This window comes from Haematobia irritans, chromosome 3 (genome assembly GCF_050003625.1).
Source record: "Haematobia irritans isolate KBUSLIRL chromosome 3, ASM5000362v1, whole genome shotgun sequence".
NCBI lineage: Eukaryota > Metazoa > Arthropoda > Insecta > Diptera > Muscidae > Haematobia > Haematobia irritans.
The window spans coordinates 206,811,387-206,833,851 of record NC_134399.1 but is presented as its reverse complement, the minus strand read 5'-3'; the positions used below and the strand labels follow the sequence as shown (position 1 = coordinate 206,833,851).

Genomic DNA, 22,465 nt, shown 5'->3' with positions numbered 1-22,465 from the left:
GATTTTCAATTTCAGGCAAATTGGGTAAACACTACGGATTCTAGAAGCCCAAGAAATAAAATCGGGAGATCGGTCTATATGGGAGCTATTCCAAAACATGGACCGATACTCAGCATTTTCGGCACACCTTTTTGTGGTTCTAGAATACCTCTCGATTTCCAATTTCAGGCAAATTGGGTAAATAATACGGATTCTAGAAGCCCAAGAAGTAAAATCGGGAGATCGGTCTATATGGGAGCTATACCAAAACATGGACCGATACTCACCATTTTCGGCACACCTTTTTGTGGTTCTAGAGTACCTCTAGATTTTCAATTTCAGGCAAATTGGATAAAAACTACGTATTCTAGAAGCCCAAGAAGTAAAATCGGGAGATCGGTCTATATGGGAGCTATACCAAAACATGGACCGATACTCACCATTTTCGGCACACCTTTTTGAGGTTCTAGAATACCTCTAGATTTCCAATTTCAGGCAAATCGAATAGAAAATACACTTTCTAGACGCCCAAGAAGCAAATTCGGGAAATCGGTCCATATGGGGTCTTTACCAAAACATGGACCGATAGGCACCATTTTCGGTACACTTTTTGATGGTCCTAAAATACCTCTAGATTTCCAATTTCAGGCAAATCTGATAAAAACTACGGTTTTTATAGGCCCAAGACCCCAAATCGGGAGGTCGGTTTATATGGGGACTATATCAAAACTTGGACCGATATAGCCCATCTTCGAACTTGACCTGCCTGCAAACAAAAAACTAATCTGTGCCAAATTTCGGGACGATAGCGCCATTATTGAAGGCTGTAGCGTGATTACAACAGACAGACAAACAGACAGACAGACAGACGGACAGACGGACATGCTTATATCGTCTTAGAATTTCTTCCTGATCAAGAATATATATACTTTATATAGTCGGAAATCGATATTTCGATGTGTTACAAACGGAATGACAAACTTATTATACCCCCGTCACCATTTTATGGTGGTGGGTATAAAAAAATAATGAAAACTACTTTACCTAATTTTGATTCTGTTTGATTCTAACAGTTTTTACACTTGAAATGGAATTCAAAATTTATTTTGGGTCAAAGTGATATATACTTTGTAATTAAAATTGAAATTAGTATTGTAATTTTTTTCTATTGTAACGATAAATTTTGTACTTTGGAAATTAAAACTAAAACGATCTATACAATATTTTTAGTTAGTCTTTAAGTCTTTAATATTGAACTGACGCCTGGCTTATTCAGATCGCGTTGTTTTAAGCTAAACCACAAAACAACATTTGTTAAAACTATGATTCCTAAGTACTTTGAAGATCGTGAAATATTTATAACTGGAGGATCGGGTGCGTAAAATTTCAATGAATTGCACAACAGAATGCCAAACGATCGTTATAAATATCAAAAAAAAAATTGTTGGAAAAATGTTTATATTAATTGCCGTGTGTGTTTATTTTTTGCAAATTATTAATAAAAATTTATAAATATATTAATAGAAAAAATTAAAATTCTAATATGTATGTATATATTGTTCCCATGGTTTCGTTAAAACACTTAAGCGGTGCCATTGAAAGAAACTTGTGCTCAGTTTATCTGCAATAATATTATCCAGAGAACAATTTTTTGAATAATTTTGTCATTTCTAAAAATTGAAAATTTTGTATAGATATTTTCCCAACAATGGACTATGAAATTAAAAACTAGGAAAGTTCAAGGAACCTTAGAAAAAAAGGCACATAAGGAGTGAGATAGAAAGAAACTTGTGCCCATTTTATCTGCTGTAATATTATCCAGAGTTTTGAGAAATAATTTTTTTAAAAATTTTATCTTTTCTAAAAATGTCAAATTATGAATTAGTTTGAATATTGAACTTTCCATAGATATTTTCCAAGTAATGCACTGTGAAATTAAGAACTTGGAAACTTAAAGAAACCTTAGCAAAATAAGCCACATATGGAGTGAAATTGAAAAAAAACTTGTGCCCACATGGACGAAAAAGACTGTTTTTCATATGTTTGGGTGTAGAAATTATATTTTTGGAACTTAAAATTTTAACACAATATTTCATAAACTAGCATAACATGTTTAGGACATATATGTTAGAACATATTATGTTTGGGACATAAAATGTTTGTAAATATAATATGCTTAGATGCAAACATATATTAATTTAGAAATAGCCTATAAACATATATGTGTTTAGAAAGAGAGACCTAGAGAATATGCTGCAAGTTAAATAATGGAAGTAACCAATTGGCGCCTTAAAAATATATCCACACAAAGAAAATTTTATAAATTTTTTACCAGTGTATGTCCTAAGGTGAAACATAATGTGTTTGAATAATACAAACAATATGTTGTTTGGACCAATCCTGAAAATATATGTGCTTGAAACAAAATGTGTTTGGGGTATATGTTACAGAAGCGATTTTTTTGAGGGTGCAGTTTTAAAGAGCATCCCGGGATCCTTTATCATTTTTTTTTTCAATTCCAATGAAGTGCTTTTGAACCAGTCTGTGAAAATACGTTATTTGTCCATTTAAAGGCAATATTTAAATTTTGGATAATTAACTGATGCAAAAACTCACATAAGGAGTGAGGTTGAAAGAAACTTGTGCTCAGCTTTAAAGAGCATCCCGGGATCCTTCATCAATTTTTTTCAATTCCAATGAAGTGCTTTTGAACCAGTCTGAGAAAATACGTTATTTGTCCATTTAAAGGCAACATTTAATTTTGGATAATTAACTGATGCAAAAACGAATAGAAATTAAATTAAAACAAGTATATACGGCCGTAAGTTCGGCCAGGCCGAAGCTTATGTACCCTCCACCATGGATTGCTTAGAAACTTCTTCTAAACACTGCCATCCACAATCGAATTACTTATGTTGCGGTAACGCTTGCCGATAGCAAGGTATCTTAAAACCTCCTACCACCGCCTTCTAAATTGTATGTAAGTCCATACATGGTATATATTAAATCAAAAAAGATCGATTAAATACGTTTATAATTCAGTTTGACAAAATTTTCTATAGAAATAAAATTTTGACAAAATTTTCTATAGAAATAAAATTTTCACAAAATTTTCTATAGAAATAAAATTTTGCAAAAAATTTTCTAAAGAAATAAAATTTTGACAAAATTTTCTATAGAAATAAAATTTTGCCAAAATTTTCTATAGGAATAAACTTTTGACAAAATATTCTATCGAAATAAAATTTTGACAACATTTTCTATAGAAAAAAAATTTTGGTCGATTATTTTTGGCTCGAGTGGCCACCATGATTATGAACCGATATGGACCAATTTTTGTGTGATTGGTGATCGGCTATATATAACTATAGACCGATATGGATCAATTTTGACATGGTTATTAGCGGCCATATACTAACACCACGTTCCAAATTTCAACAGGATCGGATGAATTTTGCTCCTCCAAGAGGCTCCGAAGGAAGATCAAATCTGGGGAACGGTTTTATAGCCCCTATATATAATTATGGACCGATATGGACCAATTTTTGCATGGTTATTAGAGACCATATACCAACACCATGTGCCAAATTTCAACCGGATCGGACGAATTTTGCTCCTACAAAAGGCTCCGGAAGTCAAATCTGGGGATCGGTTTATATGGGGGCTATATATAATTATGAACCGATATGGACCAATTTTTGCATGGTTGTTAGAGACGATATACTAATAGCATGTATTAAATTTCAGCCGGATCGAATGAAATTTGCTTCTCTTAGAGGATCCGAAGGTCAAATCTGGGGATCGGTTTATATGGGGGCTATATATAATTAGAGACCGATATGGACCAATTTTTGCATGGTTGTTAAAAAATATACCAACACCCTGTACCAAATTTCAACCGGATCGGATGAATTTTGCTCCTGCAAAATGCTCCGGAAGTCAAATCTGGGGATCGGTTTATATGGGGGCTATATATAATTATGGACCGATATGGACCAATTTTTGCATGGTTGTTAAAGAAAATATACCAATACCATGTACCATATTTCAACCGGATCGGATGAATTTTGCTCCTCTAAGAGGCTCCGTAGGTCAAATCTGGAGATCGGGTTTTATGGGGGCTATATATAATTATGGACCGATGTGGACCAATTTTTGCATGGTTGTTAGAGATCATATGCTAACACCATGTACCAAATTTCAGCCAGATGGGATAAAATATACTACTCTTAGAGGCTCCGCAAGCCAAATCTGGGGGTTCGTTTATATATACGTAAAAGTGGACCGATATTGCCCATTTGCAATACCATCCGACCAACATAAGTAACAACTAATTGTGCCAAATTTCAAGTCGATAGCTTGTATCGTTCGGAAGTTATCGTGATTTCAACAGACGGACATGCTTAGATTGACTCAGAATTTCACCACGACCCAGAATATATATACTTTATGGGGTCTTAGACCAATATTTCGATGTGTTACAAACGGAATGACAAAGTTAATATACCCCCCATCCTATGGTGAAGGGTATAACAATGATAATAAAATTAAAATTTTAACCCCGTCCAATAACAAGAATTTTTTGTGTTTTTGTATTTATTCAAAAATATATTCCAAAAATAACAAGATAAAAACAAAAAAGAAGTTTACGTCCAATCTTCTATGATCGTAGTCATAAGGAAAAACATCTGTGATATTTTAATTTAGTTTTGTAATTACTTTTGAAATTATTTTAAATATTGTCTAATGTCGTGGTGTCGTGTTTAAAAAATATGACAAAAGACTACATATTTCAATAAAAAATCATACCTGAAGAAGTTGGAAATCACCAGCGAAACGTTGGATGTAAATATGAAAAAAAGTCTTAAAATTTCCATATTAAGAGACCTTGAAAGCCCTTTTTAGAACAGATCTAAAAATAACCAAAAACAAATAAGAATAGTCTAAAGTATGGCGGGGCCGACTCTATTACACCCTGCGCCACTTTGTAGATCTACATTTTCAATACCATCTGAAATCCTTTTACACGCTTTTGTTTTTGCAGGCAATTTTACAAGGAAATTGTGGGTATTTGGGGCATATTTGCTCAAATTGGAGGACCATAAAGTAGGAGAACTTTACCAAACTTTGAGCCTATTTTGACAAAATTTGGTACACATTGCTAAAATGTTACCTGTACTCTCTGTGAAAAAAGTTCAAGTTAGTCGCAGTGAAATTATGACTTCCGGTGGTGATACGAGTTTAAATCGGATGAAAGATATATAGAGGAGCTATATCTAAATCTGAACGGATTTCAACCAATTTCTCCCACAACCATGCAAAAAAGTGGTCCATATCGTTCCATAATTATATATAACACCCATATAAATCGATCACCAGATTTGACCTCCGGAGCATCTTAGAGGAGAAAAGTTCACCCGATCCGGTTGAAATTTGTTAATTGGTGTTGGCCTCTGGAACATCGTGGAGGAGCAAAATTCATCCGATTCGGTTGAAATTTGGTACATTACGCTAATAATAACCATACCAAAATTGGTCCATATCGGTCTATAGTTATATATAGCCGATCCCCAATCACACAAAAATTCGTCCATATCGGTTCGTGATCATGGTTGCCAACCAAGCCAAATTTTATAGAAAACTTTGTCAAAATTTTATTTCTATAGAAAATTTTATCAAAATTTTATTTCTATAGAAAATTTTGTCAAAATTCTATTTCTATAGAAAATTTTGTCAAAATTTTATTTCTATATAACATTTTGTCAAAATTTTATTTCTGTAGAAAATTTTGTCAAAATTTTATTTCTATAGAATATTTTATCAAAATTTTATTTCTATAGAAAATGTTGTCAACATTTTATTTCTATAGAATATTTTATCAAAATTTTATTTCTATAAAAAATTATATCAAAATTTTATTTCTATAGAAAATTTTATCAAAATTTTATTTCTATACAAATTTTTTTTTCTATTCAAAATTTTGTCAAAATTTTATTTCTATAGAAAATTTTGTCAAAATTTTATTTCTATAGAAAATTTTATCAAAATTTTGTCAGTCCATAGGGCTTTGCCCAAATAAATTTATTTCTATAGAAAATGTTGTTAACATTTTTTTTTCTATAGAATATTTTATAAAAATTTTATTTCTATAAAAAATTATATTAAAATTTTATTTCTATAGAAAATTTTGTCAAAATTTTATTTCTATAGAATATTTTATCAAAATTTTATTTCTATAGAAAATTTTGTCAAAATTTTATTTCTATAGAATATTTTTATTTCTATAGAATATTTTATCAAAATTTTATTTCTATAGAAAATTTTGTCAAAATTGTATTTCTATAGAATATTTTATCAAAATTTTATTTCTATAGAAAATTTTATCAAAATTTTGTCAGTCTATAAGGCTTTGCCCAAATAAATTTGACAAGCATACTTTTCCTCTGTTGGTTAAGCTACACTTGTAGTTTAGTCAATGCATGGTTTTAAGCTGAAATCAAAAACAACAATAACGATTGAAGTATAAACCAACAATAACAAACAAAAAAATTTAATTTCTATAGAAAATTTTGTCAAAATTTTATTTCTATAGAACATTTTGTCAAAATTTTATTTCTATAGAAAATTTTGTCAAAATGTTATTTCTATAGAACATTTTGTCAAAATTTTATTTCTATATAAAATTTTGTCAAAATTTTATTTCTATAGGATATTTTATCAAAATTTTATTTCTATAGAAAATTTTATCAAAATTTTATTTCTATAAGAAATTTTATCAAAATTTTATTTCTATAGAAAATTTTGTAAAAATTTTATTTCTATAGGAAATTTTGTCAAAATTGTATTTCTATAGAAAATTTTGTCAAAATTTTATTTCTATAGAATATTTTATCAAAATTTTATTTCTATAGAAAATTTTGTCAAAATTTTATTTCTATAGAAAATGTTGTCAAAATTTTATTTCTATAGAATATTTTATCAAAATTTATTTCTATAGAAAATTTTGTAAACATTTTATTTCTATAGAAAATTTTGTCAAAATTTTATTTCCATAGAAAATTTTGTCAAGATTTTATTTCTATAGAAAATTTTGTCAAAATTTTAGTTCTATAGAATATTCTATCAAAATTTTATGTCTATAGAACATTTTACCAAAATTTTATTTCTATAGAAAATTTTATGAAAATTTTATTTCTATAGAAAATTTTGTCAAAATTTTATTTCTGTAGAACATTTTGTCAAAATTTTATTTCTATGGAAAATTTTGTCAAAATTTTATTTCTATAGGATATTTTACCAAACGTTTATTTCTATAGAAAATTTTATCAAAATTTTATTTCTACAGAAAATTTTGTCAACATTTTATTTCTATAGAAAATTTTGTCCAAATTTTATTTCTATAGAATATTTTATCAAAATTTTATTTCTATAGAAAATGTTGTCAACATTTTATTTCTATAGAATATTTTATTAAAATTTTATTTCTATAAAAAATTATATCAAAATTTTATTTCTATAGAAAATTTTATCAAAATTTTATTTCTATACAAATTTTTTTTTCTATTCAAAATTTTGTCAAAATTTTATTTCTATAGAAAATTTTGTCAAAATTTTATTTCTATAGAAAATTTTATCAAAATTTTGTCAGTCCATAGGGCTTTGCCCAAATAAATTTATTTCTATAGAAAATGTTGTGAACATTTTTTTTTCTACAGAATATTTTATAAAAATTTTATTTCTATAAAAAATTATATTAAAATTTTATTTCTATAGAAAATTTTGTCAAAATTTTATTTCTATAGAATATTTTATCAAAATTTTATTTCTATAGAAAATTTTGTCAAAATTTTATTTCTATAGAATATTTTTATTTCTATAGAATATTTTATCAAAATTTTATTTCTATAGAAAATTTTGTCAAAATTGTATTTCTATAGAATATTTTATCAAAATTTTATTTCTATAGAAAATTTTATCAAAATTTTGTCAGTCTATAAGGCTTTGCCCAAATAAATTTGACAAGCATACTTTTCCTCTGTTGGTTAAGCTACACTTGTAGTTTAGTCAATGCATGGTTTTAAGCTGAAATCAAAAACAACAATAACGAGTGAAGTATAAACCAACAATAACAAACAAAAAAATTTAATTTCTATAGAAAATTTTGTCAAAATTTTATTTCTATAGAACATTTTGTCAAAATTTTATTTCTATAGAAAATTTTGTCAAAATGTTATTTCTATAGAAAATTTTGTCAAAATGTTATTTCTATAGAACATTTTGTCAAAATTTTATTTCTATATAAAATTTTGTCAAAATTTTATTTCTATAGGATATTTTATCAAAATTTTATTTCTATAGAAAATTTTATCAAAATTTTATTTCTATAAGAAATTTTATCAAAATTTTATTTCTATAGAAAATTTTGTCAAAATTTTATTTCTATAGGAAATTTTGTCAAAATTGTATTTCTATAGAAAATTTTGTCAAAATTTTATTTCTATAGAATATTTTATCAAAATTTTATTTCTATAGAAAATTTTGTCAAAATTTTATTTCTATAGAAAATGTTGTCAAAATTTTATTTCTATAGAATATTTTATCAAAATTTTATTTCTATAGAAAATTTTGTCAAGATTTTATTTCTATAGGATATTTTACCAAACGTTTATTTCTATAGAAAATTTTATCAAAATTTTATTTCTACAGAAAATTTTGTCAACATTTTATTTCTATAGAAAATTTTGTCCAAATTTTATTTCTATAGAAAATTTTGTTAAAATTTTATTTCATTAGAAGATTTTGTCAAAATTTTAGTTCTATAGAAAATTTGTTCAAAATTTTATATCTATAGAACATTTAATCAAAATTTTAGTTCTATAGAAAATTTTGTCAAAATTTTATTTCTTTAGAATATTTTATCAAAATTTTATTTCTATAGAAAATTTTATCAAAATTTTATTTCTATAGAAAATGTTATCAAAATTTTATTTCTATAGAAAATTTTCTCAAAATTTTATTTCTATAGAAAAGTTTGTCAAAATTTTATTTCTATAGAAAATTTTATCAAAATTTTATTTATATAGAACATTTTGTCAATATTTTATTTCTATACAAAAACAAGAAAAAAAATTACAGCTAATTTTTCTAGCAAAATATTCCAGCGAAATGAGTAATGAAATTTAAATAATTTTTCTCAACATATTTATGTTGCTAACGCATGTGCTAATATAGACATATGTGGTATAGAAACAACAATAAAGGAAAACCTAAAGTAGGACTGCAGTATTATATACTGCACTATTCTCTATGTTAGACCAACATTTACGATATCATCTGAAGTCCTTAAAATTCTCTTACATAGTTACATTTAAATCTGAACCGATTTTGTCAAAATTTGGTATACAGCTAGAATCTTGATTTTGGACTATATTTCGAAAAAAAAACCATTGAAACTCATAAAATATATGAGAGATATTGGAGACTAAAGCATTATTTTTCAATTAAAAATAGAGGTATTACAAGGATTTGAAATAGTTCTTCAGTCGTTTATTGGTAATGCATAAGGAAGTCAATTGTTTTCCGCCAATGACAAGTTCATCTGTATATAAAGGATTCTTGATATATACACTGTGAAATTGCCATTGAAATATTTATATTTATTAGCAAGAAGTAAATATAAAAATAACACGTATCAATAAAAATTCCAGGTGTTGTTGGCAAAGCTTTAATCGATAAACTTTTACGTTCCTGCAATGTTCGTAAAATCTATTTACTCATACGACCCAAAAAAGGCGTTAGTATACCAGATCGGTTGGAGAAAATTAAAAAAGCTACGGTAAGTAAAGCAATTTCTAAAAATAGTTGATTATTTTTCTCTTTTTGAGGTCTGTTTGTTTTGCAATGGTTAACTTGCCCGCCTTGCCTTGCAAAGGGTCGTGGATTCAATCCCTGCTTGCTTTAGAATATGTTTTTGCTACGTTTAGTTTTTATTTTCGATTTTTTGATTAAAGTTGAGATTTAAATACACTTCTGGTAAACCAAAAACAATTTAATGAAATCGTAAATATATAGATTAAAATAACAATGTATTTTGAAAAAAAAAAATGACGCTCACTGTATTTATTAGGCTCACTTACTGAGAGAGAATAAACCATCAGATTTGTCTCACTACTCGAAACTCGAATGCGTTGATATAATTTTTAATATTTTTTCATACTCTCCCATATTTTCAGCTCTTCCGCCGCTTACATGCAGAAAAACCCAATGAGTTTACAAATAAGGTAGTTCCAATTTCGGGCGATGTATCATTACCGATGATTGGAATTTCCATGGACGACATAAAACAACTCGAAAATGTTTCGGTGGTTTTTCATGGTGCTGCCACGGTTCGCTTTGATGAACCTCTGCTAGACGCTGTACGGCTTAATGTTGGTGGCACTTTGGAAACATTGAAATTTGCCGAGAAATTAAAACGTTTGGAAGTATTCATGCATATATCCACATTCTTTAGTAATCCACATTTAAATTTTATCGATACTAAATTATATGAAGCACCAATGGATTGGAGGTTCGTTTTAGATCTATGTAACAGAAAGGATATAGATGAGTACCAATTGAATTGTATAACGAGCAAGTAAGTAAAGTCGAAAGTTACACAAAACAAAAAAGCAAAATAATATAATAATATGTGTGATAGTGATATCGTTGTTGTTGTTGTTGTAACCATGTATCGAGATACATGGTTTGGGGTTTCGATCCAAGATCGGATTGCTTGTGCTACTTTCACAGTTTATGGGTAGCCACATTCGGTCGATCTCATTAGCGAGACTCGGGATCTTTTAATCAATGGGATTTCGTGCCTCTTATCTGCCAACTGTGAAGCTTCCATGCGGAAATTCGGGCGGATGTTCGGGATACGCCTTCTTCAAGACATTCCTGAAGAACTTCTTTCCAGATGGCGTTGACGTTGTGCGTGTGGCAGTGGCAATGAAATTTGGCAGAATTCTACCAAAAATTGTAGATTTTAAACTGTTTTGTAGATTGGTAGAATTCTTGATGTTTTGGTAGATTTTGCCAAATATTCCTCACCAATTAAATTTTGAAAAAAAAAAAATTCTATAGAAATACAACTTTGACAAAATTTTCTATAGAAATAAAATATTGACAAAATTTTATACAGAAATAAAATATTGACAAAATTTTATATAGAAGTAAAATGTTCACAAAATTTTCTATAGAAATAAAATTTTGTCAAAATTTTCTGTGGAAATAAACTTTTGACAAAATTTGCTATAGAACTAAAATTTTGACAAAATTTTCTATGGAAATAAAGTTTTGAAAAAATTTGCTGTAACAATAAAATTTGTACAAAATTGTCTATATAAATAAAATTTTGGTAACATTTTCTTGGAAATAAAATTTTGACAAAATTTGCTATCGAAATAAAATTTTGACAAAATTTTCTATAGAAATTAAATTGTGACAACATTTTCTATAGAAACAAAATTTTAACAAATTTTCTATAGAAATAAAATTTTGACAAAATTTACCATAGAAATAAAATACTGAAAAAATTTTCTATAGAAGTAAAATTTTCACAAAATTTTCTATAGAAGTAAAATTTTCACAAAATTTTCTACAGAGATACAATTTTGACAAAATTTTCTGTGGAAATAAACTTTTGACAAAATTTGCTATAGAACTAAAATTTTGACAAAATTTTCTATGGAAATAAACTTTTGACAAAATTTGCTATAAAAATAAAATTTTGACAAACTTTTCTATAGAAATAAAATTTTAACAAAATTTTCTATAGAAATAAAATTTTGGTAACATTTTCTTTAGAAATAAAATGTTGACAAAATTATCTATAGAAATAAAATTGTGAACATTTTCTATAGAAACAAAATTTTGACAAATTTTCTATAGAAATAAAATTTTGACAAAATTTGCTATAGAAATAAAATTTTTGAATAAATTTTCTATAAAAAAAATAGCAAAATTTTCTATAGAAATACAGTTTTGACAGAATTATCTATAAAAATAAAATTTTGAAAAGATTTTCTATAGAAATAAAATTTTGATAAAATTTTCTGTAAAAATAAAATTTCGACATTTTTTAATAGAAAACCAGTAAGGAAAGTCTAAAGTCGGGCGGGGCCGACTATATTATACCCTGCACCACTTTGTAGATCTAAATTTTCGATACCATATCATATCCGTCAAATGTGTTTGGGGCTATATATAAAGGTTTGTCCCAAATACATACATTTAAATATTACTCGATCTGGAAGAATTTGATAGACTTCTACAATATCTATAGACTCAATGTTAGTAAAAAAATATGGGAAACGTTTAAATCTGAAGCAATTTTAAGGAAACTTTGCAAAAGTTTATTTATGATTTATCGCTCGATATATATGTATTAGAAGTTTAGGAAAATTAGAGTCATTTTACAACTTTGCGACTAAGCAGTGGCGATTTTACAAGGAAATTGTTGGTATTTTGACCATTTTTGTCGAAATCAGAAAAACATATATATGGGAGCTATATCTAAATCTGAACCGATTTCAACCAAATTTGGCACGCATAGCAACAATGCTAATTCTACTCTCTGTGCAAAATTTCAACTAAATCGGAGTTAAAAATTGGCCTCTGTGGTCATATGAGTGTAAATCGGGCGAAAGCTATATATGGGAGATATATCTAAATCTGAACCGATTTCAACCAAATTTGGCACGCATAGCTAAAATGCTAATTCTACTCCCTGTGCAAAATTTCAACTAAATCGGAGCGAAAAATTGGTCTCTGTGGTCATATGAGTGTAAATCGGGCGAAAGCTATATATGGGAGATATATCCAAATCTGAACCGATTTCAACCAAATTTGGCACGCATAGTTTCAATGCTAATTCTACTCCCTGTGCAAAATTTCAACTAAATCGGAGTTAAAAATTGGCCTCTGTGGTCATATGAGTGTAAATCGGGCGAAAGCTATATATGGGAGATATATCCAAATCTGAACCGATTTCAACTAAATTTGGCACGCATAGTTACAATGCTAATTCTACTCCCTGTGCAAAATTTCAACCAAATCGGAGTTAAAAATTCGCCTCTTTGGGCAAATGAGTGTAAATCGGGCGAAAGCTATATATGACAGCTATATCTAAATCTGAACCGATTTAGCTGGTATTTTGCAAGTTTTTCGAGACCCATAAAATATTCGGATGTACGGAATTTGAGGAAGATCGGTTGATATACACGCCAATTATGACCAGATCGGCGAAAAATGTCTATGGCAGCTATATCTAAATCTGAACCGATTTTTTCCAAAATCAATAGGGATCGTCTTTGAGCCGAAACAGGACCCAATACCAAATTTTAGGACAATCGGACTAAAACTGCGAGCTGTACTTTGCACACAAAAATACATCAACAGACAGACAGACAGACGGACAGACAGACGGACAGACAGACGGACATCGCTAAATCGACTCAGAATTTAATTCTAAGCCGATCCGTATACTAAAAGGTTGGTCTATGATTACTCCTTCTTGGCGTTACATACAAATGCACAAACTTATTATACCCTGTACCACAGTAGTGGTGAAGGGTATAAATAGCAAAATTTTCTATAGAAATACAGTTTTGACAGAATTATCTATAAAAATAAAATTTTGAAAAGATTTTCTATAGAAATAAAATTTTGATAAAATTTTCTGTAAAAATAAAATTTCGACATTTTTTAATAGAAAAAAAAATTAACAAAATTTTTTATAGAAATAAAATTGTGACAAAACTTTTTATAGAAATAAAATTGTGACAAAATTTTCTATGAAAAAAAATTTTAACAAAATTTGCTATAGAACTAAAATGTTGACAAAATTTTCTACAGAAACAAAATTTTGAAGAAAACTGCTATAGAACAAAATTTTCTGTAGAAATAAAATTTTGTTAAAATTTTCAATAGAAATACATTTTGACAAACTTTCTATGGAAATAAAATTTTGATAAAATTTTCTATGGGAATAAAATTTGGAGAAATTTTTAATAGAACTAAAATTTGAAAAATTTTTCTATAGAAGTAAACTTTTGACAAAATTTTCTATAGAAATAAAATTTTGACAAAATTTTCTATAGAAATAAAATTTTGACAAATTTTTTAATAGAAAAAAAAAACTTTATTTCTATAGAAAATTTTGTCAAAATTTTATTTCCATAGAAAATTTTGTCAAAATTTTAGTTCTATAGCAAATTTTGTCAACATTTTAGCTATTTACCTCGCTAACAAAGTCACGGTTACTATTCAAACCAAATATAATCGACCAAATTTTATAAGAAAATTTTACCAACTAACTACCAAAAATCTTATTTCGCACGTGTTTAATAGTTTTGTCAAATTTTTAATTCTATAGAAAATTTTGTCAAAATTTTATTTCTCTAGAAAATTTTGTCAAAATTTTATTTCTCTAGAAATTTTTGTTAAAATTTTATTTCTATAGCAATTTTTTTAAAAATTTTATTTCCATAGAACATTTTGTCAAAATTTTATTTCTATAGAATATTTTGTCAAAAGTTTACTTCTATAGAAACATTTTTCAAAATTTTAATTTTCTATAAAATATAAAATTTTTACAAAATTTTCTATAGAAATAAAATTTTGACAAAATTTTCTATAGAATTAATATTTTGACAAAATTTTCGATAGAAATAAAGTTTTGACAAAATTTTCGATAAAAATAAAGTTTTGATAAAATTTTCTATAGAAATAAAATTTTAACAAAATTTTCTAGAGTAATAAAATTTTGAAAAAAATTGCTGTAGAACTAAAATTTTGACAAAATTGTCTATAGAAATAAAAGTTTGACAAAACTATTAAATACATGCGAAATAAGATTTTTCTATTTGGTAGTTGTTTGGCAAAATTTTCTCATAAAATTTGGTCGATTATATTTGGCTTGAATGGCAACCGTGACTGTGTTAGCGAGGTAAATAGCTAAAATTTTGACAAAATCTTCTATAGAACTAAAATTTTGACAAAATTTTCTATAGAACTAAAATTTTGAGAAAATTTTCTATAGAACTAAAATTTTGACAAAATTTTCTATAGAAATAAAATTTTGACAAAATTTTCTATAGAAATAAAATTTTGAGAAAATTTTTTATAGAAATAAAGTTTTGACAAAATTTTCTATAGTGACAAACTTTTGAGGAAATTTTCTATAGTGATAAAATTTTGAGGAAATTTTCTATAGAAATCAAAATTTTCGGTTGAAATAAAGTTATGGCAAAATTTTCTATAAAAACAAAATTTTGACAACATTTTCTATAGAAATAAAAATTTGACAAAATTTGCTATAAAAAATAAAATTTTTGAATAAATTTTCTATACATTTTTTTGACAAAATTTTCTATAGAAATAAAATTTTGACAAAATTTTCTATAGAAATAAAATTTTGACAAAATTTTCTATAGAAATAAAATTTTTAGGAAATTTTCTATAGAAATAAAATTTTGACAAAATTTTCTATAGAATTAATATTTTGACAAAATTTTCGATAGAAATAAAGTTTTGACAAAATTTTCGATAGAAATAAAGTTTTGACAAAATTTTCGATAAAAATAAAGTTTTGATAAAATTTTCTATAGAAATAAAATTTTAACAAAATTTTCTAGAGTAATAAAATTTTGAAAAAAATTGCTGTAGAACTAAAATTTTGACAAAATTGTCTATAGAAATAAAAGTTTGACAAAACTATTAAATACATGCGAAATAAGATTTTTCTATTTGGTAGTTGTTTGGCAAAATTTTCTCATAAAATTTGGTCGATTATATTTGGCTTGAATGGCAACCGTGACTGTGTTAGCGAGGTAAATAGCTAAAATTTTGACAAAATTTTCTATAGAACTAAAATTTTGACAAAATTTTCTATAGAACTAAAATTTTGAGAAAATTTTCTATAGAACTAAAATTTTGACAAAATTTTCTATAGAAATAAAATTTTGACAAAATTTTCTATAGAAATAAAATTTTGAGAAAATTTTTTATAGAAATAAAGTTTTGACAAAATTTTCTATAGTGACAAACTTTTGAGGAAATTTTCTATAGTGATAAAATTTTGAGGAAATTTTCTATAGAAATCAAAATTTTCGGTTGAAATAAAGTTATGGCAAAATTTTCTATAAAAACAAAATTTTGACAACATTTTCTATAGAAATAAAAATTTGACAAAATTTGCTATAAAAAATAAAATTTTTGAATAAATTTTCTATACATTTTTTTGACAAAATTTTCTATAGAAATAAAATTTTGACAAAATTTTCTATAGAAATAAAATTTTGACAAAATTTTCTATAGAAATAAAATTTTTAGGAAATTTTCTATAGAAATAAAATTTTGACAAAATTTTCTATAGAATTAATATTTTGACAAAATTTTCGATAGAAATAAAGTTTTGACAAAATTTTCGATAAAAATAAAGTTTTGATAAAATTTTCGATAAAAATAAAGTTTTGATAAAATTTTCTATAGAAATAAAATTTTAACAAAATTTTCTAGAGTAATAAAATTTTGAAAAAAATTGCTGTAGAACTAAAATTTTGACAAAATTGTCTATAGAAATAAAAGTTTGACAAAACTATTAAATACATGCGAAATAAGATTTTTCTATTTGGTAGTTGTTTGGCAAAATTTTCTCATAAAATTTGGTCGATTATATTTGGCTTGAATGGCAACCGTGACTGTGTTAGCGAGGTAAATAGCTAAAATTTTGACAAAATTTTCTATAGAACTAAAATTTTGACAAAATTTTCTATAGAACTAAAATTTTGAGAAAATTTTCTATAGAACTAAAATTTTGAGAAAATTTTCTATAGAACTAAAATTTTGACAAAATTTTCTATAGAAATAAAATTTTGACAAAATTTTCTATAGAAATAAAATTTTGAGAAAATTTTTTATAGAAATAAAATTTTGACAAAATTTTCTATAGTGACAAACTTTTGAGGAAATTTTCTATAGTGATAAAATTTTGAGGAAATCTTCTATAGAAATCAAAATTTTCGGTTGAAATAAAGTTATGGCAAAATTTTCTATAAAAACAAAATTTTGACAACATTTTCTATAGAAATAAAAATTTGACAAAATTTGCTATAAAAAATAAAATTTTTGAATAAATTTTCTATACATTTTTTTGACAAAATTTTCTATAGAAATAAAATTTTGACAAAATTTTCTATAGAAATAAAATTTTGACAAAATTTTCTATAGAAATAAAATTTTTAGGAAATTTTCTATAGAGATAAAATTTTGAGAAAATTTTCTATAGAGATAAAATTTTGAGAAAATTTTCTATACAGATAAAATTTGGAGAAAATTTTCTATAGAGATAAAATTTTGAGAAAATTTTCTATAGAAATAAAATGTTGAGAAAATTTTCTATAGAAATAAAATCTTGGAAAAATTTTCCATGGAAGTAAAATTTTGACATGATATTCTATAGAAATAAAATTGTGATAAAATATTCTATAGAAATACAATTTTTCTTTTTTTTTGTTGTTATTGTTGGTTTTTATTTCATTCGTATTTGTTGTTTTGGTCTCAGCTTAAAAACCATTGCGTTGACTAAACTACAAGAGTAGCTTAACCAACAGAGGAAATAATGTTTGTCAAATTTATTTGGGCAAACTGCGAGACGGTTGGATGGACGCACGTTTCGGAATTACCACATTCCTCATCAGCATCCTCTACTTGCAGCAAAACTATCAACCAATTATCAGAACAAATTCTGGTAGTTCAACAAACCCAAAGTGAGCCACATTTGAACCTTCCGAAAAGAGAAATGTTTGTACAGATTTATTTCGGCAAAAGCCGACTATCATAGACCTTTTTTCGGAAGGTTCAAGTGTGGTTCACTTCGGGTCTAATCTGGTTCGTTGTATTTATATCCTTTTACATTTCGCACCATCCCAGTAATTATTGCATACATTTATTTTCTTTTCATTGCAGATTATTAAATGATTTCCCCAACACTTACGCGTTTACAAAAAATTTGGCAGAGTCTTTGGTTAATGACTATCGCTACAAATTACCAGTAGCCATTTTTCGTCCTTCAATTGGTGAACTGAAATAAAAATCTCTTGCCTTTATTTAATATAATATTAAATGTTATCTTTCTTTGTTTTATTTTAGTTGTATTTGCTATTGATGAACCCGAACCTGGTTTTCCTACATCACTAACGGGTGCCATGGGCTTATTTGCTGTTAGTGGTGCTGGGGTCTTGAAATGTATTTACATGCCTAAGGGTCAACGATTAGATATGTGTCCCCAGGATTTATGCATTAAAACGTTGATGTATTATACAGTCAGAACTTCAAACATATATGGGAAGCAAATCCCACCTGATACCACCCCCATATATCATATATGCTCATATCCACATTCAAGAATTACCTTTCCCGAATGGATAGATCTGGTAGTGCAAAATGACCTTTGGATAAAATATGCTTTTGAGAAGACTCTCTTGAAGCCAGGATTAATATGTACGGATAGTTCGTTGCTTTACATGTTTGTGGTAAGATGAGAATCGTAAATTGGTCTTTATTACGACATATGTTTGGTTTATTAACAATTAGGGATGCCATGTCGGATATGAATATGTGATATATGTTTATATTTTATCTCTATTTTCAGACAATGGTAGCACAAGTATTACCATCTTTACTGATTGATGGTTTACTGATAGTGTTCGGCCAAAAGCCTCAATTGATGAGCGTCCAACGAAAGATCTATGTAAATCTATGGGCAATGAGACCATTCATGACCAAAAACTATGAGAGTAATGGGACAACTCATTATTTCGAAATGCTTAAGGAATTAAAAGGGTAAGTCACCCAGCAAAGAATGTCGACAAAAAAGTAGTGAAGATGGATGCGGAAGTCGTGTAAAATTGGCACAGAAGCAATGAATTTTATATGAGCTTTTCATAAGACTGAGGTCCACCATATCAACAGCCGTTGCACTGAATTTGCATCACTTGTTAAGGTGTGATCCGAATTCAGCGTTTTGAATATGAATTAGAAAAGTTTGTGATAGTTTGCTAAATAAATAGTTTTTATAACTTCTTGTGATTTCTAATACATTCTAAAGCTTTTCTAAAACATTTGACCTCAAATATTTTCAAAAATTCTAAATTTTTGTAGAATGGATTTAGCATTTTTGTTATAAAATAATTTTTTTTAGAAAATTAAAAAAAAGAATAGTTTATAGTTTCAGTCACAAAATTAATTGATCCAATCAATTTGTAGTTGGAACTGATACAAATTAATTAGTCCAATTAAAATTTTAATTAATTTTACAATTATTAATCGAGCTTTATGGACATCGTGGTTGAGTGTATACAAAATTCTTATATGCATTTTTTTTTTTTTTCATTTTAGCCTGATACCGAAACAGGCAATTAACGTCCAAATGCATTATATCTAATTTCACAATTATTAATCGAGCTTTATGGACAAATTTAGATTAAGGAATTTCATTACTAGAGTCATTGAAAAGAAAACGCCAGATACAAATCTATACACGCCTAGACTGTACATGTTTCAGTTCGGGCGAATGAACTTTTTCACAGCCTTTAGTATAGATTTGGCTGGGATAGATAATTTAATTTTGGGCCCTTTATGCTAACTCCTTGTGGAGAAAACATTTGGGAATTTTCCTCTTACAAATTTTAATCATCTTTATAAAAAGCAAAAATGAACCAAACAAGCAAATGGATCCAATGATTTTGACCTTCCCTTAAGTATTTTGGTATTGATTCCGAGCCAAAGATGCGGCTTCTTCAAAATAAAGATATTTTTTTAGCAAAAAAAAAAAAAAAAAACAAGTATATACGGCCGCACGTTCGGCCAGGCCGAATCTTATGTACCCACCACCATGGATTGCGTAGAAACTTCTACGAAAGACTGTCATCCACAATCGAATTACTTGGGTTGTGGTATCTTAAAACTTCTTAACATCGTTTTCTAAATTGTGATTTAGTCCATACATGGTATATATTAGACAAAAAAGTTATGTATAGTTGTCTATAAATAATTACGAATCGATATGGACTTTTTGTACGTAGAGAGCCAGAATTGAAATATGGGGGTCGCTTATATGGGGGCTATATACAATTATGAACTTGATATGGACCAACTTTTGTGTGATTGGGGACCGATTTATCTGAGGGCCATATATAACTATAGACCGATATGGACCTAGTTAGGCATGGTTGTTAACGACCATATACTAGCACAATGTACCAAATTTCAAGCAGATCGGATGAATTTTGCTTCTCCAAAAGGCACCGGAGGTCAAATCTGGGGATCGGTTTATATGGGAGCTATATATAATTATGGACTGATAGGGACCAATTCCTGCATGGTTGTTGGATACCATATACTAACATCACGTACCAAATTCCAACCGAATGGGAAGAATTTTGCTCTTTCAAGGGGCTCTGGAGGTCAAATCTGGGGATCGGTTTATATGGGGCCTATATATAATTATGGACCGATATCGACCAATTTTTGCATGGGAGTTTGAGGCCATATATTAACACCACGTACCAAATTTCAACTGAATCAGATGAATTTTGGTCTTCCAAGAGGTTCCGGAGGTCAAATGTGGTGATCGGTTTATATGGGGGCTATATATAATTATGAACCGATGTGGACCAATTTTTGCATGGTTGTTAGAGACCATATACTAACACCATGTACCAAATTTCAGCCGGATCGGATGAAATTTGCTTCTCTTAGAGGCCTCGCAAGCCAAATCGGGGGATCGGTTTATATGGGGGCTATATATAATTATGGACCGATGTCGACCAATTTTTGCATGGTTGTTCGAGACCATATACTACCACCATGTACCAAATTTCAGCCGGATCGGATGAAATTTGCTTCTCTTAGAGGACTCGCAAGCCAAATCGGGGGTTCGGTTTATATGGGGGCTATATATAATTATGGACCGATGTGCACCAATTTTTGCATGGTTGTAAGAGACTATATACTGATACCATGTACCAAATTGCAGCCGGATCGGATGAAATTTGCCTTTTTTAGGGGCCTCGCAAGCCAAATCGGGGGATCGGTTTATATGGGGGCTATATATAATTATGGTCCAATGTGGACCAATTTTTGCATGGTTGTTACAGGTCATATACTAACACCATGTACCAAATTTCAGCCGGATCGGATGAAGTTTCCTTCTCTTAGAGGCCTCGCAAGCCAAATTTTGGGGTCCGTTTATATGGGGGCTATACGTAAAAGTGGATCGATATGGCCCATTTGCAATACCATCCGACCTACATCAATAACAACTACTTGTGCCAAGTTTCAAGTCGATAGCTTGTTTCGTTCGGAAGTTAGCGTGATTTCAACAGACGGACGGACGGACGGACGGACGGACGGACATGCTTAGATCGACTCAGAATTTCACCACGACCCAGAATATATATACTTTATGGGGTCTTAGAGCAATATTTCGATGTGTTACAAACGGAATGACAAAGTTAATATACCCCCATCCTATGATGGAGGGTATAAAAATGTTTGCACCAAAGATTATAAACTTTATATTGATTAAAATTTCACTATTTTAAAGAAATTTGTCCTTAATATTTTGTAAATTGCGCAACCTAAAATGTAGTTTGCATAATCTTTAATATCATATAAATATATTTTTTTTCCAGTGTAATAATTAATCGTTATCATGAATTCTTTTTCAATTTCCAGCACTGATTTCCAAGTAGATGCTTTAGAGGAATGCAAAAAATACAATGTGAGTTTGAGTTACATGCAAGCTATGGTACCCAAAGTTCGTGAAGTTTTATTCAAACAGGATCCGTCTACAATACCGAGAGCTAGAAATGTTATGATGATGTGAGTAAATCATACATTGATATTTTGTTGCAAATTATTTAATTTATACTTTTTTTTTAATTTTTGTTATTATTAGGAAAATCTATTTGTTTAAAGCTCTAAAAGTCTATTTTACCTATAAACTATTTGTCCGTTTTGTGCTACCATTTCTGTTGCAATGGAATATGAAATCGGATTGGAGCAACAGTAATTCAACACTGCCGATTTAAATATGTAGTTCAAAATAAATAAAACTATTAATTCGTTATATAAAATAGCCTATATATAATTAAATAAAATATACTAGAAACTACTACTTATATTTTTATATAAATATACAATAGTACAACGGATTTGGCATCTCAAGGAACCACTACGGATACTCAATGGATGGATCAATGGATTAAATGGGAATTGTTGCGAGCATTGAATACTATATCGAAAATTATTTTATTATATACTAAATATGTTATTATTTCGAAAAAATTTTGTAATTGTTACCAGAATTAGCTTGACATTTTCAGGGAAGGTTTGGGGTGGCCTCTAGGTCTGCGAATTTATTTTTCAAAATTAGTTTGGGAAG

General features: G+C 27.9%; 1 protein-coding gene across 1 annotated transcript; it reads left to right on the top strand.

The window, feature by feature from the left end:
- Positions 1-1,207: 1,207 nt before the first annotated feature.
- On the top strand, positions 1,208-22,195 carry LOC142231738 (putative fatty acyl-CoA reductase CG5065). The gene is made up of 8 exons (XM_075302361.1): positions 1,208-1,353; positions 9,687-9,814; positions 10,212-10,612; positions 17,986-18,095; positions 18,169-18,551; positions 18,671-18,861; positions 21,757-21,903; positions 21,980-22,195. Exons 1-8 carry the CDS (start codon positions 1,302-1,304, stop codon positions 22,110-22,112), a joined length of 1,545 nt encoding a protein of 514 aa, XP_075158476.1. The 5' UTR covers positions 1,208-1,301; the 3' UTR covers positions 22,113-22,195.
- The last annotated feature ends 270 nt before the right edge of the window (positions 22,196-22,465 follow it).

Coding starts and splice junctions, on each gene's coding strand:
- LOC142231738 (XM_075302361.1), top strand. CDS start 1,302: ATGATTCCTAAGTACTTTGAAGATCGTGAAATATTTATAACTGGAGGA. Junction 10,613..17,985: donor TTGAATTGTATAACGAGCAA/GTAAGTAAAGTC, acceptor TTTTCATTGCAG/ATTATTAAATGATTTCCCCA. Junction 18,096..18,168: donor CATTTTTCGTCCTTCAATTG/GTGAACTGAAAT, acceptor GTTTTATTTTAG/TTGTATTTGCTATTGATGAA.